Genomic DNA, 26,913 nt, shown 5'->3' on the forward strand with positions numbered 1-26,913 from the left:
CTCCTTCCGGGGTTTATTCAATTTTGACAGTACAATGAGGTCTGGTGTCACGTCTTCATCAAATTATTCTGCTAAAAGTGGGGATAAATGACACACATTGTACAAAGTGCCTTTTGTCATGATTAAGTCTTTTAGGAAAGAATCTTGGCAGAACAAACCATTGACACAAAAAAGAGAGTTAGAAAAATGTAGCTCAGTCAAAAAGTAAATGTGAAAATAAGATATTTTACACATATTGAAAGATATGTGGTACATATAATAGAGTAGCCATTCTAACGATCCCTGTAGAAAATATTTAAAAAATAGTCCAAAGGGGTTTAAAATTCACAATAACAAGCATCAATAAACCACAAACCATAATTTCTAAACCATCATTCATTTTCTTAGCAACTCACAAGGGTCACTGGGGTGCCGGAGCTTATCCTAGCTAACAACGGGCAGTAGACGAGGTACACCCAATAACAAGGCACAAGGAAACGACCACACACAATTCTGAGTGATAAATCAGCCTACAATGCATGTTTTTAGATGTGGGAAGAAACCGGAGTACCCGGAGAAAACCCTCACGAGCAAAGGGAGAACATGCAAACTCAACACAGGCTGGAACGCACCAAAGAATTGAATCCATGAACTCAAAACTGTAAGGCAGGCTTGCAAATCACGCAATCATTGTTCCACCAATCCCTAAACAAGTTCATAATATTTCCCAAATGATCTTAACATTATAGATGATTGGATTTCAGAGGAAATAAATGACCTATTCTCTCGTATGTTCTTCTGCCTCCAATTGCAAATTCACTGTGCTTTGCAGTACTTTTTGCCGTAATCATCTCTACTGAGAATACGAGTTGCTTTCTCTTCCAGGTACATGACTGATGTTCTTAAAATGGACTAGCAAAATACCCACCATGTTTTTGAATGGTGTTGGCTGAGAAAATGAAAATATACATTAAAAAAATTCTCTTATGATTTATTTCTGAACGGAAACATTGTTGTCGGAAGGTTTGGTAAGGGCTAAAAACACAAAGGCCTCAACATAATGAAAAAATTGCCCAATTAAACACTTGAACTGAAAGCTTTTGGCCTGTCCTTGGCTAGATTTAACTCTGCAAATTATGGATTACGTCAATGAACAGCACAAATGCACTACCGTTTAACAGGAATAATCAATCATCAGATTTGCAAAGGAAATCATTCCATCTGAAGAAAATTGCTCACATAATAGTCCCTTGCGCTCCATTTCCTAAATTAGATTTTACATTTTATTAATTTATTATAATGCTTAGAAGACTGCAGTTTCCTCATGTTTAGTTTGGCAAATACTGAACCGTTTCAGAGCGAACGTGTTAAATATAGCCTTTTTACGAACACATTTCGGGGACTTTCGAGCACTAATTAATTCTCTAGAATTCTCTGCTTTGTTTTCTTTGATTGCACTCAATGCCGAAAATTTAGTCAACTTCCCTTGTATGCAGGGAAAGAGGACTACTTCAGACAAATGTTTTGTGTTAGGTGCATTTGGCACCTAACTCAGCCAGCAGATAAACCTATAGCTATTACTCTCGTACTGGAGAAAATCAATTATATGATCAGCAAGATCAATCCACGTTTGCTTTTTTGATGTTTGCATTTAAAACAACCAAGGGTGATGGATGAGTTTTAGCCTCAGGGTTTCAAATTCAGCTTTTTTTCCTGTATAGGCTAGTCAATATTTTCTCGGCAGTCACTGTTCATTATAGGTGGGTTTACATGGTGGCAAGGAAGATTGTGATGGGAAAACGATTGGAATCAAAACAGCATGTGTTTGAGGAGATGTAGAGCACAGCTTTTTTTTGTGCTCACAGTATTCTTTTCTAATTAGTTTTCATTTGTGCCAAGATATTGTGTATGGATCAAATATTGTCACTTGGTGTAGTATTATGCTGGACATAGGTGCTATATTTTAATGGATACAATGAGTAAATGATTTGAACAGATTATTCACACTATATTTTGTTAAGCATCCGAATGGGATCTGTATTTGTATTTTGTCATCAGTATCTTCTGCTATGTTTTCAGCAGAACTGTGCACTAAATCAATGTTGCTATATTCAGTTTACCAGACCGGCCAGCCCCAATCACACTAGCAATAACAGTTATTTATATTTGTTTGGTTGTCCCCATCCAGTTTTCTGGCGCAGTGAACCAGAACTGAGCTAATATGCTCCACAGCCAAACAACACAGATTCTTTTTTTATTCATTTTTTTTTACTTTATCTTAATTCAAGATGACTAGGCATTGGAGATCATTCTTTCTTAGAGCAGTGCAACCTATGTATGGTTTTGTAGTTAGGTCATTCCACCATGGGGTGTATAATGAAAATATTTATTCTAGGATATTTCAATTTATCTGGCTCTGCAGGTAAATAGTTTAGTTTTTTTTCACTGTAAAATATGGTTCTCTTTTATACCCACTAAATAGGTTGTTTTGATTATTGGTTACTTTTTGATTGCATATACCACAATTTTGCAGCAACATGCAGTTTTGCCATCATAGTAGTATTAAACCTATTTTTTTTTAACAAACATTTCAATTACACCATTTTTGTGCCACACATTGATGGAGCTTTTATCAGAATAGTGAAATAAGAGATGCGCAGATGAGCAAAATGTGTCCCTTTTTTATGTTTTGAATTGGCAACTAGTAGTTATGCTCTATTGACCCCCTTTAGGCTTTCAGCAAAGAAATATCACGCTGGGACTTCGTTTGTAGGCTGCAAATGGAAGTGTTGGACCCGGCTTACCTTGGTTGATGGATCTCTGTTCAAATGGGATATTGTGATAAAGGTGTTTCATGTTTGAAGTCTGATATTACTGATGTCAGTTGTTGTTTTTAAGGTGGTCATGGATGAATTGATTTTTAATGGGTTATTTGAATATTGTGCGCAATGAAACAGTTGTAGTCTGCTCTCTATTCCAGTTTTGTGATTCTGAGAGAGCTGACTGATTATAACCAACCTGATAAGGCAAACGTTTAGATAAGATAAGACATGTTCTCATTTGCAAACAACTCAATGCAAACATTTGCAACATTTGTTTTTAGAACCTGTCATCTGCAGTGAGGTTGACACTTTATCACTAATCGGATCAACTAGAAAGAAAACCATATATTTCACATAAAATATAACTTTTATGGAAAATACCTATTACAGTCAGAACATATATATTTGCAGACCAGATTTCGTCTGCATCAGTTCTACTGTCTCATCCGTTTGACTTGAAAATCCATTGATAGTTTGTGCCTGTAATCCATTTGAGGAGGCAGGAATTGCCTCCCACAGCTACTATTTGGAGTATACTACTGTCCATCCTCATAAATCTAGCCTTTAATGATGCTCTATGGGTGCTGTTATAGAATACTATGTGCGTTTGAGATGAAGGGAATTCTACCTGATTGAGATGCAGCATTTCATTGTGAATATTGTTTTGGTAGCAAAAAAAGACTACAGTTAATCATGCTCATTCTGATTTAAAAACTGTGTCTTTTTATAGCTGTGAGAGAACCTGCTCTCTGCCCCAAATACTACTATGGATCACACATAATTGTATTTTTTTTCAGTCCAACTTTATTATAAGGTTCTGTAGTCACTGCATCACAACTACTTTATACTCATATATAGCTTAGGTTATAAAATGTCATCTCTGCAGGCTGAGGTGGAACTTTCTAATTAAACAAATTAACTGAGTTGAGAATTTGCACACTTCATACATTGTTCGATATATTATTCATGTAATGTACATTTTTAATCAGTCTGCTGAAATGCCAATGACAAAATGGTTATTCAATTCAGAAAACTGTAGATTAAGTCCTCCTTCATTGAGGTTCATTTTGATGAAGTATTTCTCTTCTCCACTTATGAACACAAGCTATAATGGACACATGACCGAATATCATTTATTCCACCAGCCATTGCTTGTGTGAAATATTTTGTTTAAGGTATTTTGTGTTTAATTTTTAAATTTTAATTCCCATGTTTGTCGCTGAACAATTCCGACACAGATTACACATTCTATATTTAACATGAACATGAGAAATTAACACACTAACAGTGTTAACTTTAAAAGCCACAGGGCCCTGTCACTTTACTTCCACGATAATGCATTCAAAAGTATCTTGCTAATTAGATATGCTTATTTTAAACTCCTATGTTACACATTTGTTGGATTGGACCATGTCAACTGGCAATAATACTGATAATGGTTCATTAAAACACTATCCTGTAAAAGAGGATATGACTGGCAGATATCTAATTCACTCGAAGGCTTAACGGAAGAATTAATCACAGTGCGTTTTCTGTATGCAAGCTTATGATGCCTTACTGGTTAAGTCAAAACAATCGGATAAATTCGTTTCTGCTACATTTTCACAAATTAGTAATCAGCAAACATGAGAGACAATAGGCACAATTTTAGATACATCTCTTCAGATTTCTGACAGATTGGATAAAATAATAATGAACAAAAAGGAGCAAAACACAGGTAATTATTTAGAGCATCCATTTGGTGAATTACATCTGCTGTTCACTCTTCCCATAATAACGGCTGCTGATGAAGCAGTTTTTTGTCTATATTTTGGTGCCTGCCCTTAATCTCCCTTGATCAGTAACAGCAAAAACTTGCATACCTATGCATGTTTTCTGAGAATACAGCAGGATGGTCCAGGATATGGCTTGTAAATCTGATGGTAAAGGCCTGAGATAGGAGGAAAAAAAAGCCAAGCGGGAAAGCAATTATATGCAGGCATCTGGATTAGTCTTCAAAATACGTAGTTAATTTTGTTCCATAACATTTCAGCTCCTGTTTTGTAAAACCTCACTGACCCTGGTTAAAGAAAGTATTTGTTCTATTTACTTCATATGACGACATTTGCCCTTAGAGTTAGCGCTCATTTACTTTCGACTGTGACATACAGCAACTGTTCAAAGTCAATTGAGTTTCTTCGGACAAATTTGGCCACTCCTGCTCCCAGCTCAATCTCTAGGCTATTTTTATCTGTCCAACTGACAGATCAAGTGGCACTGATCAGCACACCTGCTTCTTTGTGCTGGGGGTGTGGGGGCAAAAACTGGAGCTCATACATCAATATGTCACTTGCCAGCAGACCCTTGGGACCACGTTTCCCCCTCTAGGTCCTGACCGGAGTCCACCTTGAAGTTTCATGTTCATATTGTTAAACTATAGGGTCCCTTATCCATCCATCTATCACTTCCCAAAATCATGGATTGATTACGGTTCCAAAAGGAGCTAAACCCCATCTGATTTGTAGCTAATCTCGGGGTTGTTGTGCCGCATGCATGTTTCTCATTCCTGGCTTTGCTTACCTGCTCCTAATTACTTCATGTATACTTATAATTTATGTTTTTATCTCGTTTCAATATTTCCTTGTTTTTGCCACTAAATCATAATAAGATTTTGTAATGATAAGACCTTCCCATTTGACGTCAGAATTGAATTGTTATTCTATCTTCCACTATTTTAGTTATTAATTCCTGGAATAAAGTGTGACTTTAAAACCATAGTCCTGAGAAATTTAAGTTGTGCCATCCCTATTTCAAATAACGCTCCTGCCCATCACTGATAGAATGTGTTGGGACAGTAAATGCCTTTTCCATGAAACAGTGAGATTGGTGGCCTCCCTAAAGTGCAGATAACCTATCAAGCCAGTGAAAACCATCGGAGGATGAGGTTATCAAGAAGTGGTAATGCCATCCATGAATGGTTCTCAAGACTTTTATGACAGTGGCAGTGTGTAGGTCTGACAGATGGAGACTTCTGAGTCTCTTAAACTACTGGCCAGAAAAATCATGTAATTGGAATTGCAGCAGAGACAGTTTGCAGACCACCAAAGGCCCCATCACACAACACTTAGGAAGTGAGTATGGACGTATGACAACTGGCAGAAGAAAATCTAGCCCTTTTTAAAGGCCACGCTATTCAAAAATCTTTTAATGACTCACTTTAAGGTTACAAAGTAATATCCATTGTCTAGATTGAGGATTTTTATCCCCACATCAAACACTTTTCAACGAATCTATCATCTACAATGGAAGCTGAAGCGAGTGCCATCTGTTTTAAGGTAGGATAGTGGTGATGTCTAATTTTTTGGGGGGTATTTATTCTGCCAATTTTCCCTTTTCTTTAGTAGATCAGATCAGCCTGATTTCTTTTTTCCTAATTTGATAGACTTGGATTATGGATCTTAAATGTAGTAGTTTTTTTTTGAAAACGAGACGTCCTGTTTTGGACTATGTTACTTATTAATCTTCCTTGATGATAAAAAAGCTATATAGCTCTCTTTGTGTAAATTAAAACAGTAGTTCACACACTATTTTAATATATATATATATTTTAAACATGTCTTTTCATTTTAAAACATGCTGTTACTTTGTTTGCCATAGGCAAGATAGGGGCAATATTCCTCACAGGAATTTTCATGTTAAACTATCGCTAAGGTAAAGATCACAGTTTCCACTTTCATCTTTTCCCCGTACAAAGCAAGCAATGCATAATATTTGGAAACCCAAGATTTTGACAGGTTCAATCTGTTTGCGATACATGCACTGGCGATTACTGCAGGCAGATAAGGTCAAGCTCTTTTCATGCAACCCGATCCTTACTCAAACAAACTTCACTATATAGAGTTCTAAAGCCTCTCCTGGGTCAACCTTCCCCTGTTGTCATTCCACTTGTTCACTGTGATGTACTGGCCTAATAATCAAAGCCACCAACCTAAAAACATAATGTAAGACACCTTGCAGTGTCCCAAGGGGAATCCACTTTATAGTGGTAAGACAATTTCACGATTCCAAGAAATCGCACAAGTCTTTTTTTCTTTATGTGCTTCCAACCAGTGCAAATCAGATGTCTTAATGTTGTTAACCTTTTGATTCCTTGTACTAGTTCACCAAGAACTGTTGTGGTTGATTATATGATTCTTTACTACTTTTTTTTATCTCTCATTTCATCTTGTTTGCTGAACAGCTTAATCTTCATTAGGGTCGCGGGGGGTGTTGGAGCCTTAGGTCAATGACAACCATAAATTGGATGATAACCCCCCTGAATACTTGGACTCATGTTGTTTCTATGCAGAAGTGTATTATTGCCTGACAGTTCTTTGCAATAAGTTGCCAATCTGCCACCACAAACACCAGAAAAGATTTCCGATTAAGCTGTGAGAACGGAGCAGCATATTGGCATTTTACCACATCGAGGGCTTTGGGTGGCTGAGACTGGTTGATGAATGCCTTGACACATCTGTGGCTATTATTTCAGAATACTCCACCAAAATCAATACTTTTTCTCTGGCTGCCTCAAGCAATGATATTCATGAATGCTTTATTTGCCTCTTTGTGCGTGAACATTCGAAGCGCTATTCACTGTTGACTAATGGATTAACTGGCCTGCCAAATACTGAGTATGGTACAAAATAGTATCTAATCACCTCCAAATGTCACGCTGACTTTTGCACATTAATATTCCATTCACCTCAACTTCATCAATAATGTGCAAGGTTTGAGCTCCACAATGACGAAATGGGAAATGCGTGATGCTGTGCTTCCATCAGGGGCCAAGAGACTTTGAGGCTTGGATGGTCACTATTTTTCAGAGCTTGTTTCTTCAAGCTAATGAGGCAGATGTCAGTCAGGGCAAATGAGGTACTCCTCGGTGCCTTGTGTTCCCAACCAAATCAGGGCGCACCTTTATAATTGGCACCTGATGTGTCTGATGGGTTCGGTGCGCTGACATTCATTACACTTAATAATGCACTCCAGGCACCTTGTGCTGCTCCCTAACCAGCTGTCTGCTCGCAACTCTAATGCCATTAAGCATCGAAGTGATTACGTCAAGTTTTTGACGCTACTTCTCTGTGATAGTGGACCATGCAAGTGTATGCTGTTGGTGCTTGTCCATCAGTTGGTTGACATGGTATGAGTGGTGTTCCACTGAAGAATACTCCCTCAAGGCTGAACTTGTGTAAAACTCCAGATAAAGGCAGCATTAAAAAAAACTAAAGAAAAAGAAAATGTTTGAGCTAGCTGACGTGGACAGCATCAAGACAGTCTTATCTGCCAAACCTTTCCTGTCGTTGGGCGAGCGAGCCATGCTGAGTTCTGCTGCCAGTCAAAGCCCATCGGACTGATACCCCCGCCAGGACGCTGTTGCATATGCCGAATCCAAAACATTCTGCTAGCACAGTGGACAAGCCTTTCCTCTATATTCTGGCTTGAGTTTGCCAGTAATGCTGTGTGCGCACAAGGCATTTCCAGGGAGAGTAAAGCTCCTTCAGCTCAAGGATCACAGATCTACTCTGCTGGAAATAAATAAATAAAGTAAAAAAAATCACCCCCAGCTGTCTCAGATTCAGCTACTTGCACACTGCATGTATGCAGCGTGGATTCTTTGCTGATAATGGTAAATTATGTTTCACGCATTACATACATGGTTAAAATACTTTGAAAAAGTTTTATATATGTAGATTGTACTGATTTCATAAGAGCTCAGGTTGGCAGTAACATTACAACAGTAATAATAAAGTAGCTACTTTATATCAACAAATTTATGTACAGCCAATAGCTTGTGTTGGGAATGCAGAAGGAAACAAAAGTGTGCTTTAAATTATAAAAAAGGAAAGTGGTTGAAAGGATTATGCAAGTGCAATGCATTAAATGGCCGATGAGGGATCTGAATCAGTAAAGAGAGAATTTTTTCATTTCAGTGAACATTTGTAACTTTACAGCAGTAATAGCAAAGCCTTTCAGATTGATTTTATAGAATTAGATTTGTGTAAAAAAAATGCATATTTCTTGACACAAACGAAATTTCCAAATTGGAGATTTTTCTTTCTTCCTCCAAAATACATATAAAACTAGTAGCCCGTCACTTTAAGTAAAAACACGGGGGTTGCTGTCACAAATGAGAAAACAAAACATTCTGCACTAACGTTTTTCACAGTGACCATGTTTGATGTAGCTACTGATGTGCTGTTATTTATGCAGAGCAAGTCCACAGAGACCACAAGCACAGCGCTGTGTGACCCACATTCAGCTTGGACATGAAAGTGATGCATGTTGCCAAGTTTAACACAGGGCAAAAGTAGACAGCATTCCTAATTCATTCCAAATGCACGGCCTCTGCCGCATGTTGATTTTTGCAATAGAAAAAATATATATACACACGGCTCATTCTAGAAGCCTATCTATGTCAGTACTATACAACATTTAGAAACGATTGTTCCACGGTTGCAGAGTTAGATGTCAAACAAAACTCTTTTTCATTGACAACTGTTCAGACAGAGAAGACAAAGGTGGAGCATTGTCGAGATTTGGATTCTTTCATTTCTTTTTTGAATTTTCAGGCCGTACAAACGCCATTGCTGTGTAAACGATTGGGCTCTCTGGTAAAGTTTTTACGTTCAATCTTACCTTTGTCGTGTAGTGGCCTTAACTGCTGAATCATTCAACCTGGTGTATTCTTGTTAATTGGATGTCTTTATTAATGCAACAGAACCACTTTTTCAAAGTAGGATAAGAACCATTGTCAATCAAAATGCGTACTTTATTGATTTAATAATAATAGCTAGTGTTCCTTACATTGTCTGAGAAGATTTACATTAAAACTTTGAAACAAAAATGGACTTGTGGCAAGAACAAAAATCCTTGTCTATTCTCACAATTCAAAGTGCATTTTGTTGTGCAGTCCTTACATTTAATATTTTTTTCATCCCCAAGAGAAAAAAAATAGCAATATTAACACATACTAACGTGGCCACTGTTGTCAAGGAAACAATGCCTCGTTTCTCATAGTTGCAAAGACGTTATGACCTTGAATCCAAACAACAACAACAAGCACATTCCTGAAACTCTGAAATGGCACTACAGGATTCCTTTCAACTATATAAATTAACATTTTGTGTCTGCATTCATTTGTTAGTGAGTATTCTAAATCTATATTGCGTACCATCCAAGCAAAGGGGGAAAGCTGTCAGTCATCACTATCTTTAAATCGAAGTCTAAATCATGTTGCTCTTGAGAAATTTGGACATTCAGCTTTGACAGAATACAGTATGATAAGAGAAAAATGTGGATTCCCGTTGCCAGGTGACAACATTTTTCCTTTGAGTTGTGCTCACAGTCTGCTCCCTTCATACTGTAACAGTTTGCTATTATGGAAAAATAATCACAAACATATTACATGTACAGAAAGAAGTACTTATGTTGTTTTTTTTGTATCGTCTCATGGTTTGGTTTTGATGGAAACAAATTTACATTTAGTGGTACATTTTGTCCATCCATCTGATGAAGGAATATTATTACTTTAAGGGATGCATGTCCAACCGGCTAAAATATGTATTTTTACAGGCTGATAAGATCCCATAATACAAAATGGACAGCTGCGGGTTCTAATTGAACGCGGTTTAAATATGAAGTCCAAAAAAAAAGGTAATTGCTATTTTTAACACACAGAAAACAAACAAATATTTATTTAATATTTCTCAAGCCAGATTATTAAATTTTTATCATCCAAAGAGCAAAGACGATGGTCCTAGTTGAGACTGAATTACAAAATGTATAAAAAGAGGAAAACAAACAATGAATATCGAAGGCAAAAGAGGGATTTCAAACTCTTTTCCAACGCTACATTGATTTATTGCTATGCCCCTGTCTGTAGTGTCACTCATTCCCTCTTTTGGGTTTTAATTAAATCCATGAGTGAGTTTTGTTCAGAATTTCGGATTCCTTCCCTTTTAATCTATATAGGAGCAAAGTGCTCAAAAGAGATGGCTCATTCAATAAGTCCATTTCAACAATGCTTCAAGGCTTGTGCCCTTGCAAAGGGAATCGGCTCCACTACTATGGATGTCAGATGAAATATCTGCCCCCTTGTAATCAACCATCTTGTATAATTCTTTTTTCCCCTCTTGCCTTCTCGAGATATGATCTCATTTTACCAAATTATAATGTGAGGCTTCTCCTAATGGATTGTAATAAAGTTCAAATTATTCTCATTTTAATGAACATGAAAGCGGTGAGGCCTATATCACATATTCCCCCCCTGCATATTTCATCATTGCATATCATTTACATTTATTTCATATATGAGAGATTCATTGCTTGATACAACGTACAACTTAGTTATCCATAGCACACTTTGTACTGTTGGTAACTGTGATCGTTTTTTTCCCTGTATGCATGTTATATAATTTTTATGCACCATAGTGGCCTTTATACAACACATGATGTACTTTATACTGTGTGCCACTTTGCATTAAGAAGGTTTCTTACTAATTGATATCAAGACCAAGTGCAATGCTATTTTCAGTTTATTATACATCTCTTGCTTTTTTTCTTTTTCTTCCATCTGTAATGAAATGGAGAGGAGCAAAACGGCATTCATTTCAGTCAACTGTCAAAGACGATAAACTCCAATTTGGTAATGTGTCATGTGAAATATAACAGGGGCCTCTGGCAATACCATCAATCAATTAAATTATATTGTCAGGTATCAGTGTGATGAAGCTCGCAGATGAAAGATGAAATGCTAATTAGCAAAAGATTGACATATTGACACCCTTGAGTAAAATCATACTATTTCTTCATGTCTATCATTGTTTAATTTTCCTGTATTCTATTGATGAATGTGATGCTACTATGGCTTTTGTACTTAATTATGACTTTCTGTCAAGATCCTACAAAGCACTTGACTAAAATATAGAAGGAAGAAATTCTATCATAGCCGTTATTGTGAGGGACGACCCCCTTGCACAAGTAAAATATTCATATCTTTTGTTTTGACACCTTGAATTGGATTGTCATACTTCATTTTCTTGCAGTCCACTTTGAATTATTGTATTACCCAAAGCTCTGTGAAAGATCTCATGTGACACAAACAATAGTGTGAGGAAAAAGTAGCTGTGTGAAAAGGTCAAGGTCATTTTTTTAGGCGGGCCATAGATCTCCCAAATCAAATAAATTGAGTAATTATATTCTGTGAGGGACTTGAAGCAAATTATTTGTAGCTAGAGCAGTTGAGAAATTCTCATTTTAACCCATCACTTTTAACACAGAAGGTGCAAATTGGAGGTGGACAGTTGAGGCAAATAGTAACTAAAAACGTGTCTACTCGAAAGATAACATTTTGCTTCATTGTTTGGCCCTTCAATTACGTTCTCATCTGGTCTGAACTGTACAATGCTATGTGGCAGGTTCTGGTTGCCCACCGCTCTTTTATATTCAAATACAAATGGAATGTAACAGCATTTGGAAGTAAAATATTATGGTTTATGGTCTGAAAATTACTTTAAATTTAAATGAGAAAAAAAATACCAAACATATCTCAACAAATTCTGATTTCAAAAGTAATGCCATTTTGAAAAGCTTATTACAAGCATAAATGGACAAAAGGCTAGTGTTAGTGAATGGTAAGTGTGATATGTGGTTTACCTGTGTGAGCCTGGAGAGCAGTGTGGCGAAAAAGGCTTCGGTTTTCCTTTACACCATGAAGGGTTAAATCAGTTTCATCTGGTCTGCTTCACTTTCGGTTTAGAGGTCATTCCGTCCGTCTGATTCCTATTGTAGACTCTGTATGTCCGCTGTCATTTAGTTTCTGCATAAATCAACTCCTGATGGTTGGTGGTCGTCTTTTAAGATTTAATTTACTTCGCAACCACTGAGCTACATTGCACTTTGCTCACGTCAGGAGTCAGCAATGAGTGGGATCATTCCCATTTAAAAGATGGGGAGGTGGGGTATATTGTGGTAGATGTCTGCGGGGCTCTGTTTCAAAATGAGCTGGTGTTACAGCTGTCTCAGAGTGAGTTTGTAATTAGTTTCTGGTCTCTAATGGAATGTGTAAGAAATTATGCAGGTATGACGTGTTATGTTTGCCTGCTCTGAAGGTCAAAATCGGTCATTTGAATCGCGCCAATTAAGCTTCTTGAGGTAGAAGCCGCGGTAATACCTGTTTGGATGTCCATTTTTATTTAAATATCAATTGTCACTGCTACATATATATACCTAAAGCAACATTTAGCACAATTGAGGAGTTCAGTTTTACAGTTCCCAGCTATGTGTTTTTGTTGTTACAACCATTGCATTGAAATGTTCAAATTCATTGTTCTGAATGGTATACATTCATAGTATGAAATAACACAGGAATGTATACTATGTATTCTTCTGGGTTCACTTTTGCCCTTCAAGTCACTTGTTTGTGGTTTGCATGCAACACATTATGTCACTTTGAGGTGATTCACACTAGTCTTGTACATGTTTTAGATGGAGTGTATGGAAAAAACTATTTTCCTGACACTTTTAATGTTTTTGTGAGTAGATAAATCTCTCTTTTTTTCATTTAAAGAAAATAAGTGCTATTGTGAAGATCCAAAACACCTACACACAGCTCACTTTTGTATCTTTGCCCTTGCAGATTGTTCGATAAGCCTTTCTTACACAAATCTTTGCTTCAAATGTGTCAGCTTGTCAAAACAGTGTGCATTCAACCATAATGTAAATTGGAATATTTCCAGAAGCTCGGCACAAACACCTAATTTAAGACCAAAAATAGTTTATTTTTTAATTGAAAGAATGGTACATTAGCAATATGTGAGTTGGTTAACTGAGATACGAACTGATGTCGATGATGATGGATTTTGCTGTAATATGTAAAACAGTGTCATCAGTATTTCCGCAAAGAACATCGACTCACCAACTTGAAGCCTAATAAAGGGCAGATTGATTTAGCAGTGCTGTGAGGATTAAGCGAGCAGACACATCATGTTTATGCATGAGCAAAATGTAATGCTGATGAGTCTGCAGCTCACTGACAAAACCATTGGAATGCATTATAACTACGAACATTAACAGACAATTCTTCTGAAGAATGTCATTAAAGCACATTTTAGTAGTCAGAAACAATTGTTCTGTGACATAGTCAGAAACAGAAACACAAGACGTCACCTTCTTTCTGTGCATCTTACTCTCATTAGAATCACTGAGCTGGTGCCTTATGCCATCTGACTTCCCCAAGCCTGTTGCTCGCCAACCACAGGGCTCAATTGGACAAACAAACAAACTGATAATTGACATGCCAATGCACAGAGATAAAGTAAACTAAAATGCTTCTGGAATTTGAAACTGCTAAAGCATTGGGTGAGTTTGCAAACTCCAGAGACCCATGACTTAAGAAAGTAGATCATAGAGCAAAAGATAATCTCTACAAATGGTTAATAAAACTGAGCAATCACACTTTTTTTTAAAAACATTGACTCTTTTATATTCAGCATCTACAGCATTTACAAATGTGTATAATGGCAGTCATTCGTTGACTATTTACTATAAATGTGAACATAATTTCATTCTCTTTGCCCTTTTAATTCCTCTCAGTATAAGAATGGATAGCGAGTTAAAATCAGGTCCACCATTTCAGTGATGTGAAGCCAAAAGTGAAACAAATATGCTCTTAATTTTCCAGTTTACTGTCTTCTGAGAGATGGCTGCCCAGGGAGACATTAAAATAAAATTTCCTGGGGACATACATTGGTTCTGCCTAGACTTTCACTAATAAAGCCCGGGGATTCTCTTACAGGGGTTGAGCAAAGGCCAAAACATAACCTGATGCAACCAGTCAGCCCATTCACAGGCCATGAGGCTATCTCTGAGTGAGGCTTCCATGTCCCAATTAAGAGCCTCTCAAATCTGATTGCACTTTAGGTTATAAACTGTAGTGTGTTGAATTTTTTATTTATTTTTTTACTCCCACGGGCATGATTACTGTCATCAATGTTCAGAGGTGAAGTGCAGATTGTCTGAGGAGGAGACAGAAATTGTGCAAAAAAGAGCCAATCACATGGTACATTGAGACGAACAAGACATTCAGACTCATACCTTCATTTAAATAGAGTGTTGAACCAGCCTGTCCTACTTGTTTTTGGGATGTAGGAGGAAGCCAGAGTGACCAGAGAAAACCCAAGCAGGACCAGGGCAACATGCAAACTCCAAACAAGAAGATTGGAAGATTTTTTTTTTTACACCAGTTAAACATGATTGGCATGGCTTTGACTTGCAGACTGCAGACCCAATAACAAAAGGCTATAGAATGTGCAAAAATAAACAGCATACAGTAGACTTAATATAATTAAAATTTCAATTGTCATTGTACAAATCATGCAATGAAATTAGATTTGCAATTCAACCTTTCTTTAAAAAAGGAGGCATTTTAAGAATAAGAGACTTTTGCATATAACAGGTTGAATTAACGTACCAATTCTCAACATTAACCCACATTAATTTGAACCACAAAGTAGAAAATATAATAGAAAACACTAACTAATGTAAGTATGAAGATACTTAGGAAAAATAGGGTAACTCTGAGTTGACAAATTGGGAATTCTTCTTTAATTACCCTCTCTCGTTTGCCCTTTGTGGGAAGTACAGCAGCTTGTCAATAGCTGTCAGATGCTGTCTTTGTCAATCAGCCCTATAAGGCTGCTGGGGCTTCAGCAGTAACAAGAAGATCTCACAGAAACAACCTATAACTGACACAGTTCTAGATCTCTGCTCTGTAATCACTGGGGAGCCCAGCTCTCAAACTGCAGCCCCGCCACAACGGACAGATGCCCCGTGTAATTGCTTCCCATACCGCTCAACCTTTTAAAATTGATCACAGTCCATGTAAGAGGCTTAACTGCAGTGCCGATTTGGCGAGTTAGAATATTGCTTGCCAATATCGTGTTACAAAATTGTACACAGTATGTCAACCTCCTGTAATCCAATGAGCCTTGACCCATCATCACCAGGCCATTGGTTAAAAGTGTTTCTCAAACAATAGCATTTTCAGCTATATATTGCTTGATCCTATAGAAACAGCAGTTTGAACGACACACAAACGCCATTTTTGGTTTGACCTTCTTCATGAAAATTACAGACTACCCTTTCCTTCTTAGAAAAACTGCATTGTCCCTGCCATATCATCGACACAAAGACAAATAATAAAAACAAGACTTGGGTTCAAATCCAGGTTGGTCCACCTGTGTGGAATTTGCATGTTCTCCCCGGGTCTGCGTAGGTTTTCTCTGGGCACTCTGGTTTCCTACCACGTTCCAAAGACATGCATGGTAGGCTCATTGGACACTCTAAATTGCCCCTAGGTACGAGTGTAAGCGTGAATGGTTGTTTGTCTCCTTGTGCCTTGCGATTGGATAGCCATTTTCCATCTATCTAGCATTTCAAAATGCGGTCATTTAAAAGTAAATACAACATTTTTATCAAGAAAGGGTAATTTGAGGTTACTACAAAACTAAAATAGAGCCATTTAAGTTGGACGATGGTGTGTCAGACATCAGACTGAAATACAGAGCTGGATTTACTTTTAAACCTGTTTGTAAACGTGTGTATTTTGCAGTGATTGTACAAAAAAATAGGACAGGTTGTGTGTGTGTTGTGTGATTATTATTCAGAGCTTCATCTGTCTGCCTCAGGTATATTCTGGGGTTCACTGAGAGGCCGGTGGTGTACAGAGCTTTTTGCTGCACTTTTGCTCAGCTGCTCTCTCTACTTCAGTGTCAAGGATTAGTCTGACATCTCCTGACTCTGCCTTTCAAATACGGTGGAGTCCTGCTGAAATGCTGAAAGGGTGCTCATCATGTAAAGCCAATACTCATACTGCTGATGCTCCCCATCCTTGCCTTCTGCCTATTTCAGCTCCAGTAAAAAATCCATGAGTTATCCCTTGTGGTTTTGTGGATTTGAGAGAAGGAATGTGTGGTTTTAAAGGACTACGGCTGTTGGCAGCTCTATGAAATAGTAATGGTCAGGACCATTGGAGAGAGTGGTTAGATAAGGAGTATTGTGCCATCAACTGAAATTTTCAAAAGCTTGACCAGTGTCTGTTTTTGCTAAGAGTTTGAAAGCAAGTAATGCTCTAACTCGTTCTCAATCTCAATGTGATTGCTTTGGACGCATTTTAGTGCCAGATGGTTACTCACTTCATTGACTTCATGGTTGTTGGCACCTTTACTGACTTCATATTCCAAAGGGCATCTTAATACCGAATAAATAAAATGTCCATTATTATTTATTCTCTTTTTTGTGTCAACATCGACACATCTTGGAAGTTGAACCACAAGATAGAATGTTAATAGGAAATAGAAAAAACATTTTACCTTGAGCATAAATCAATCTAAAAAAATGACTGAACAGCAGAGCGAACCTGTTTCTTAACATATCAGACTATTCTACATTTATTGGTGATAAATTTGCTTCTGACAGAAGAGTACAGTTTTTCTCAAAAATCTGTACAACAATACCAGAGAAGCTGTATTTAATTAGTAGTCCTTGAGTGTTGCTAATGCAACTAAGTATTTTTTTCCGTATTGTTTTCACCCATTCACTGACTCACATCTTACTGATATTTGGTAAAAATGATACCTTAAGTGAACCTTGCCATCACAATAAATTCCAGATATATTTCTTGAAAGCTCTATGAGTACACACTCCATCAGTACAATAAGTACCGGCTAAGCCTATGTTGTCCTAACATGATAAATGACTTGATTTGAATCAGTTTTGTTTCTACGTGGTCCCCTGACTCTAGGCTTTGTCAGCCACTTGCTATGTCGCCTGTATGCAGATTTAAACATGGTGCATTCATCAGCTGCAGGTCGACTGCACGCACTCCTGTGTTAAGTCAGGTGGAAACCTTCGACTTGAGCTTGATAGGGTAGGGGAGCATTTTAGGGCCAGTGTTAAAATTAATCAGTGTAATGAGGAAATAAGTGAGTTATTGGTGCCACAATCTCTTCCTTCATTAAGAGTGATATTTATGACTATCCAAGCAGCCAAGAGGACATTGCTGGTTTATGGAGCGTAGTTTGCCACCTTGTTCCAATTATCCTCTACATTTGAATGTGACAGGACGCGGTGCATCAATAGTTGTTGTTCAATCCGGAGAAAAGGGCAGAATGTGCAGTGGGGGCTTGGCCATGTCACACCTGTTTTGCCATTCATCACAAAAGCAATTTGTTAATTGTGCAATGAAAACACACTGGGAAAACGTGTTTTCATGTTATTACTCCAACAATAGCTGGACTGCTTAAAATGTATCACAATTCATCGAGGGAGGAATAATTTCACTTTACACGGAGCCCTAATGGATTTGTGATGACAATAAAAGAAGCAGTTGTGAATAATTAACATCTTTCCTTTGTTTTGATGATGGTGTCAGAGAATTGTACGTAATATGTAGCCTCAGATGGACAGAAAAATGTAGTCACAACAAAAAACTAATTTAATACTATGACATAAGCAAAGACTTTTCTTCAATTAAAAATAATTGTAGTAGTTTTCCTTTTGTATTTCATTTTTTCCAATTTAATATGTAAACTTGATTATTAAACAAAAAAATAATTGATGCTATACAAACTCAAATAATTACAAAGAATATGGTAATTTCAAATGATAGAATATTTTTTTGTCAACAATGCAGTCAGGAACAACGTTCTTTACAATAACATTGATATGCATCGAGTGTTACCCATGTTATGAATTTGAATTGCAGATTACAAAATGTAATTTCCTGGAGGGGATGAAATGATGGAAAAGGAAATAAATGTGTTAAAATAAAGGAAACACCTATCAAAAAATAAACTATTGAATTATGAAATTACTTCTCACTTAGATGATGCCTAACATGTTTTTCATTAAAGGTTTAAAATGGAATACTTAATCCAAATGTTATTATAGTGATTTCAGTCATAACAATGCACTTCTACCTGGATGGCTTGAATGGGGTGCAGTTTAATGACAAGCATCATACTTGATTATGTAGAATTTATAAGCTCCTTATGCCATCTGGATATATGCCATCATGTAAAGTGCTACAAAATTAGATAACGTAGCTGTCAGGATCAAATTTCAATGCATTGAAAGTCTTTTATGACTCATTGAGCAATATGGATCTTGGCAAAGTGAGTACATGTGCCTGCCCTCACCTCCACATTGCCTACTTTCTGTATTCTTCGCCTGCTGCCTTCCCATAAAATGTATAGCATCATGACCCTGGACACTTCCCTTTAGACTATGTTCAGATCCCAGGTTTTAATGCACACATTTAATCTCTTGTTTTATCTGAGCTTTTTTGGTGACTGTTAACACTGCTTTTTTCCTTGAAACCCATTCAAGTATCATCCATGTGCACTATACTATATATGAAGGGAAGTAAAGTAATATTAAATTGGATAGTAATTTAAATGAAAAAAAAATCTAATCGGGGTGTTTCAGCAGTATGTAATTATGAGCTAAATTCCTATTTTTTGAAAAGATCATTTTAGAGTGTTCTTTAATCTAGTTCAGCCATTTCTGCTGAAAAATTATCTGTCCATAACACCCCCCCCACACTTTTTTTTTTAATCAGTGTGATCGAGTATTTGACCACACCTCAGCACATAGCAAGGACCTGAAGTCTTAGATTTATATCAGACATCCGAACAACTCTTGTTCAGGAGCTGAGTACTGCATATGACCATAAAAGTCTTACTGTCTCTGTCTGGTTTTATGAAAGTTTCCCAATCATTTACCAGATTAATACATGTATAATAGTGTAGCTCTGATTGCAAATGCACCAACTGGAAAAAAAACATTTGTTCTTTGCAAAATCACCTAGGGTAACATTGAAATTTTGTAATATTTAATTTTAAACAGACCTTTTTATTGGTCTAAGGGACAAAAGCTAATATCCAAATTAAGGACTCCAAATTACAGCCTGTTAATTTTTTTTTTATTAAAGTTGTTTTTCTCTATCAGTTACTAAAATTTAGAATCTAGTGAGCATTGTTGGAAGCACTTATTGTTGTGTTTTACACATTTAGAGGACAGTACATGTTGATGAGAAATATTTGCAATATGAATGGATTCCATTGATCTTCAATAGTTTTCTTTAGAATGTGTATCTAGGGTAGTTTTGCAAGTGTGTTGAGCTAAAAGGTGCGGTAACTACTGAAATGTCAACCTCAGCTTCCATTTGGTCCTACGATTCTATCTGTCACCTTGTTTTTGCTGTGCTAGCTCTCAAGGACAACATTGACTGAGAGATGGTGAGGAGGTCAATTTGATTTTAAAGGTCACAATTGGATTCCGTGGTGAGACATAATCACTTTCAAGGTTGTTTATGCCATTGAAGAGCTTAGCTGGAGCTGTTTTCAAGTGGTTTATATTGATATATACGCACACATAGAGATATATTCTGATATACTACCAAAAATATTTTGCTACCTATTGCAATGTGACGTCAATTGGATGCATATAAATTTTACAATTGTTTGGGGAAATTTTACTTCTGACAAATACCATTTTATGTGCTCATTAAAGTATCTTCACCACAAAAAAAGCTATTTGATGATGAAAACCGGGGAAGATACAAACACACTATGAGGAAATGTAAAGTATAGTCTATTTGACAAACAGCCTATTTTTACATTTGATTGTTTCCAATATGTCGTTACAGGTATCCATTCCCCTTAAGTCAATTATCTTAACAACTGAGGCGTTTACTTGCAGGTGCTACGGGGGATGTTCTGCCAGGTGCCCAACCCGCAGTGCAGGGCACCCTGCCGCACTTCATTCAGGAGCCAGAGGATGCATACATCGTCAAGAGCAATCCCATTAAACTGCGCTGTCGAGCCACACCTGCCTTGCAGATTTTCTTTAAATGCAATGGAGAATGGGTTCATCAGAATGATCACTTCTCCCATGAGTATAAGGACCTCAACAGTGGTAAGTAAGATTGAGCTGTGTGATTTCATTACAACCCCCGTAACCCTGACTGTGACTGCACAATACAAGTTGGAAAGAGAACTGCTACTCACATACCTGCAACACATTTTAAATACTAACATTTTAAATATATTACTGTGTAAACATATATTATTAGTTGGAATCATTTTTTTACATACAGTTGTAAGGATGTCATGAGATTATGATGAATGTAATTGTATTCATCTGAAACACCTTGACTGAGGCCTTGTGCAGCGATTTCTGGTATTTCTTTTTGTTATGATATTCGTTCAAAAGATAAAACATACAGGAGTATACGTTCATACATAAACAACACCAAAGTGAATACATTTTTCTGTAGCACATTTTTTACTCTACTACCCGCAATTTATCCGGACAAAATGATGTTTAAAAAGGGGGTAGGAAGCAGGGAAACAACGAAATTAATTCAGATGTTAAGCCCTGAGGTAAGTTTGTTCTCTGTTTGGAAGCTGTGAGGAAGCCCTCTGTCTGGTACTCATGAAGTTTGCTCCATAGGAAAGTAGCTTAATTGCATCTGAAGGTTGAAGGTTTCTTGCTCTGTGTTTGTTGTGGTGTGAAATTGTTATAAGCCTGATCATAGTAAATGTGAATCTTACACTCTTTCAGTTTGAATGTGGGGGAACCTAAACTATAATTCCAGTGTATGACTGCAGTCTAGACACTAAACAGTATGTATAATAATGTATGTGTGATAATTTCAATTATATTGCAGAATCACTGAATCATTGAAAAAAACATTCCTATTGCATGTCTTATGCATTGATGAAATGATGTCTTCATCGAATAATGTGCATTAATTGACTGTGCTTCTCCAATCTTGTCCTATTCTGAATATTCTCACCATAAAGTAAAGATGAAACATGATACATTCCTTAATCTAAAGCTGCCAAGAAAACACTTAAGTGCATGCGGCGCAGTGATGTTGTTGGAGATTCCTTTATCAGCCTGTCCAAGCGAACTAAAAATTTAGGCAGCCAGGGAATGTCCTCACCATGTAGTATCTGTTTGGCATCAGCTCGCCTTATATCAGTAGAAAACACAAGACCAAAGATAAGGATAGTTTTCAGTCCAATGCTTTGTTCTAACTTAATACCCGTCAGCAACATTGCGTATTGGATTTTTCCAGCTAATCAGAGGTGGGGATCAGTGAACAATTGGAATGTTATTGATTTTAACATTGGGCCTCAATGCAACCACCAACACCTGATAGTATCTCTTATTTACCAACTAGCCTGATGACTCACTGACTACTGATAAACGGACAATGACCTTGACATATGAATATTGTGCAATCCAGTAATTATATATTTTGAACCAAAAGAATCCTACTGTGTTCTAAAAGTGTCAGGCAAAGTACAAATGCTTTTATAAATAGAAAAGCAAAAATGAAAATGGGTCTCTTCTTTTTTGCATAGCAATTTTGTTCTAAAAAAAAATCTCAAAGCCCTCCTCAACCCTCTTTCAAGTCATCATATGAAACATGTAGAAATTGATTTATCCTCTAAAATGTAACTGATCTAATATAACATTAATTTGATTTTGCCTTTATGCATGCAGCGTGAATACAATTTAGTTGAGATTTTAGCTGCCCGCAAATTGTGAGATAACTTAGCGGATATATGCAGAGGATAAAACTAATAATCATTAAACTTTCATTTAGTCTCTAGGCTTGATGCCCAGCAAGCCCGCAGTATTATTATAATAATACCCTGCTGGAGTCTAAAGAATAATTTGAATGTCTATTTGAAACTGAAATATGCTTCATTCATCCATTTTAATGTGTCTTCATCCAATTAAAAGTGGTTGCAATGTGAAATGTGAGGTGAAAAGAAAATTAAATCACATATATAACCCACAATGTTTTTTTTTTTTACAAATGATGATAGTGATGCACTGCCCAATAAACAAATTATTTGTGATTTACATTTTCACTGAACCGTCCATCACAAATAAGTGACATTATTTCAAATAAACCAATAGGTGCAATTTATATGAACAGGAATATTACTCTTTCACAAGAAGAGTGAGTGTTAATGTGAAGCAATATTTCTCTCAATGTGTCTTGCGATTGTCTGGCAACCGGTTCAGGGTGTTCTTCACCTCATGCTTACAATTGACTGGCATAGGCTCCTGCACCCCCGCCACCCTTGTGATGATAACCAGGAAAATACACACAGAAAGATCCCGATTACCGCACCTTTACAGATTTGTGTCACATTGCGGATGTTTCATGTCACATAGATAAACGAGATAAAATACATGAACATTTTCCCACGGAAATAAATTCCATCCCATTTTTTTTTTTTTGTCATTTTTTTGGACAGTTCCAAGCACGGTTATCGTAAAACCATCCATGTTTCACTTACTTAGAGAGGCTCAACGGGACATCAAGTGGGAAAGCCGACTGATCCCCAATGTGCTGGGTATACACTGACCTCCTCCCACTCAGCTGTCATTCATATGTGACACCTCTCCTGGAACTCTCCTTAATTGTTATCATCAACTCCAACTTGGGAGTGTGAGAAAAAATCAGCTTCCACGTGGCTCTATCTAGGGAAAACCCTATCCTTGTTTGTTCTAAAAGAGAAGACGGCCATGCCATTAGGACTCTTAACACTCTCCTTTATGTGGCTTTAATTGAGGTAGTTAAGCCTCCCTTTGAGTAATGTAGCTATTTAACACTTAGAGCAAACAAACATCTTTCTCCATGGAATATTATTGTTCACTATTGCCCATAGAGCATAAGGGAAGAAAAAGGGCGGGGAGGGCTTTGACCTTTCTTTCCGGCTTCTGTAGACTGTGAATGTTATCATCTGTGAACAGCAAGCAGACACAGCATCCACCTTCACAGGCTTCATCATTCTCCACATATGTGAAGGAGCTGTTGCTTTGCATAGTGTATTTAAAATATGTGTACATTGTCACACGGGGCAACTGATGACGTGAAAAACTAATGTGCATTATGCCCTGCCATCTGGCATTTTTTGAATGTTTGTATATCTTGCATGTTTGGTTTTGTAGCTTTATTGAAGAGGCTGAATTTATGCACCTACTGTGTAACATAAATACAGTATTTTTATAGTAAACATCTAGAAATAGGGTCTGTGTGTGTGTAATGATGACTCAACTGACAGAGAGATACACAACCTTCAGCCTGAGGAATTTAAAGGAACATATTTTGTTTGCACAGGCAAAGTTGGAGCTTGACAGTTGGATTTGACAAACGGGCGGCGACACCTTACCACCTTTTTAGTGACTTTGCTGCCACCACTGTTCAACTCACTTTTCCGGCAGGGCATGTACTGTATACTTCTGGCTGATACATAATGGTCTCTAAAGCCAGAATTGATGTTATCGTTGCTCTAGGGTTGCTTTGCGAGCCAGTTAATGGGGTTGTTAACCGAATATGGCCCCGACAATGCACCTCACATACGTACACAGTCCCTCATACCTCTGCTGTATACTGCTTGGAGAAATGAAGGGGTGATAAAGTGGCTTAGTTCCAGAGGTTTCATTTGGCCTGACCATAGGTTTTCTGCCAGGGATGAAGATTAGACTTAAGATATTGTTTTATTTCATTTGGTTTGATTTTATTTCGTGATTTCAGAAAGAAATGTCAGCTAGGGAAGTCTTAGTCCTTTGGTAATATTCTAGCTGTATTAAATTTTAACATTCTACTATTAGTTTTTGCAGGAAACACATCATTTAAAATCTTTGGGAACGGTAGTATACATAGCTCAGCTGTCTTTCAGTGCTATTGAACAGGTGGCATTGTAACTAGATGTACGACATCCAAACACAACCTTGAAGCATTTTTACAAAAGAGTGTTCTTTCAAAAATATTTTTGACGGAGAACTAGTGTTTGAAATTCAATAAGGCCAATGCACAATCAGCCTTGGTTACTTCAATGTTGGCAGTTTTAAATTCTGGACCAAAAGAAAAAGAAACATTTCAATAACCAATGTACAAATATTAATGAATGACTATCCAAAGTGCCAATACACACCGCAGTTTTAGAGAAATTGTTTTTCTTGAAGAGGCAGTCCACTTTTATTAGCAACATCTGCCCTTAACAAATCCTATTTCAATAATCAATGTCCCCTTGCATTCTAATTGCAGTTAGCGTGTGCGAGATAGTGGCACCAATTCAAGGTGTTCCCGGGCCTGGTGCTCATTTTTGACTGGGAAAGGCCATGAGCAATACCCCCCACGCCACCCTTGAGGTGGGCAACAGACAATCCGTTCAATACATTTAAAACATGCAATAGCAGACAGACATTCAGACTCTGATTACACTTCCTGCACTGTAATCAGGCAAATGCACACTGCATTGTCAATGAGTCATTAAAATAAATAGAAATATCTCCCTAAAAAAACATTTACTCACATAACATGCATCTTGATTTTAAGCCGAGTATTATTTAGTAGCATGCCGCAATCTCAGAACATTTCCTGGAGGAGTCGGTATGCTTGTCATCATAATGAGCCTTGTTGGTGTGCTGGTACACAGTGAGCCTCTTATGGAAGAAGATGCTAATGTAACATTAACAACTTTTTATGAAATTTAAATATTCAACAAATGTGTCCTCTAAAAGAAATGTAATCATGTAAACACACACATACATGCATATTGATACATATGTATATACCATGCATTCATTGATATATATATATTTTTAAACAACATTGACATTAGTGCTAGAGCACTAAAGATTTTTCAAAGGAACCACAAAGATTGTGACTTTCACGAACAAGCAGAGTTGATGTCCCTTCAACCAGAATCCGATTTATATTCATAATGCACACTCCACTATCGACAGAGGAATCAAAAGTCTTAAGGTCCATGTACTAAGTTAACCTGCAGTAGAATCACGACCAAAGTGAACACACAAGTTGAGAGAACCCGAAATTCAACTCATCTATATTTTTCTTAACACACCAAAGGAGATTGAACGGTTTAATTACTGATACCAACTGATTATGCCACACAGAGACAACAAACACCTTTTTTTTTAGTTCTAGTTTTGCCAATCAACTCAGGCCGAATATAAATGGTGTTATTTCCGTTTTCAAAATATATCTTTGTTGTAGGGTGTAAATGAAATGTTTAATAAGATTCGAGTTGTTCACCACCAGCAGACAAACTCATTTTCGCAAAATTATATAATTAGTATTGTATTATTATGAAATTATATTGTTCTTGAATTTTACAGCAATTATATTGAAGTTATGTCTAAACTTTCCAAAGATGGACATTTTTCAAAAACACTTGTTACCTTTAACCTTCAATGATGGCATTGTGGCATTTGAAATATTAATTAACATCAATTATTTTGCTTTACCATTATTCTCGCAACACCATTATCCTCAACTCATCTACTGCAGTCCATGTTTTTCATATAATGAACACCTTTGAGACCATTGCAACGTAATGAAATCATTTCCATTACCTTGTAATCAGAAAGTCAATGCATGAATGTACTAATTCATTCATATTCCGTACCGCGCATCATTGTACGGATTGCGGGGGTTGCTGGAGCCTGTCCCAGACTACATAAAGTGTACAATGCTATATATTACATAGTATGGAGTATTATAATCTATTTTACTAAACGCTAACTTTATTTTTTCCGTCATGGTAGAAAGTTCCTTTGACGCTAATTTCCCTTCCTTTTAATGGCTTGTTTCACTACTCCTAGAATAGCTTTTGTTAACAGAGTGGTTAAGTTTATCTACGTCTTGACTCATATCAATGAATTTTATTGCTCGTTCACTAACCTCCATAAATGGTCTCAAATCTCCACTGCCTAAGTGCCGTTCTATCAAATTACCATTATTAAATGCTCCTTTTGTAACAATGTATAGTTAATTCAGCAAGAGTCTATTTTATCATGTTTTCTTAATATATTAGACATGTTTCCTGCTTCATACACAATCTCAATGTAGAAATCTGATTACCCACCTATGGATTTATCCCTTTGCCAAAGTCCATTGGTAACTTAAACAGGGAAGCCAAAAGTATTCCCAACCAGGAGAACAAAGTGAAGCAAAGGATGTCTTCCAATGTTC

At 37.0% G+C, this 26,913-nt stretch overlaps 1 protein-coding gene across 1 annotated transcript in view; it reads left to right on the forward strand.

The window, feature by feature from the left end:
• LOC144215797 (netrin receptor UNC5D-like) overlaps nucleotides 1-26,913 on the forward strand; it is a 73,867-nt gene that overhangs the window by 14,719 nt on the left and 32,235 nt on the right. Inside the window, exon 2 of the mRNA XM_077744941.1 lies at nucleotides 20,586-20,801. Within this exon, the coding sequence (XP_077601067.1) occupies nucleotides 20,586-20,801 (216 nt within the window). The remainder of the gene's footprint in view (nucleotides 1-20,585; nucleotides 20,802-26,913) is intronic.

The sequence above is a fragment of the Stigmatopora nigra genome, chromosome 22 (assembly GCF_051989575.1).
Source record: "Stigmatopora nigra isolate UIUO_SnigA chromosome 22, RoL_Snig_1.1, whole genome shotgun sequence".
In the NCBI taxonomy this organism is placed as follows: Eukaryota; Metazoa; Chordata; class Actinopteri; order Syngnathiformes; family Syngnathidae; genus Stigmatopora; species Stigmatopora nigra.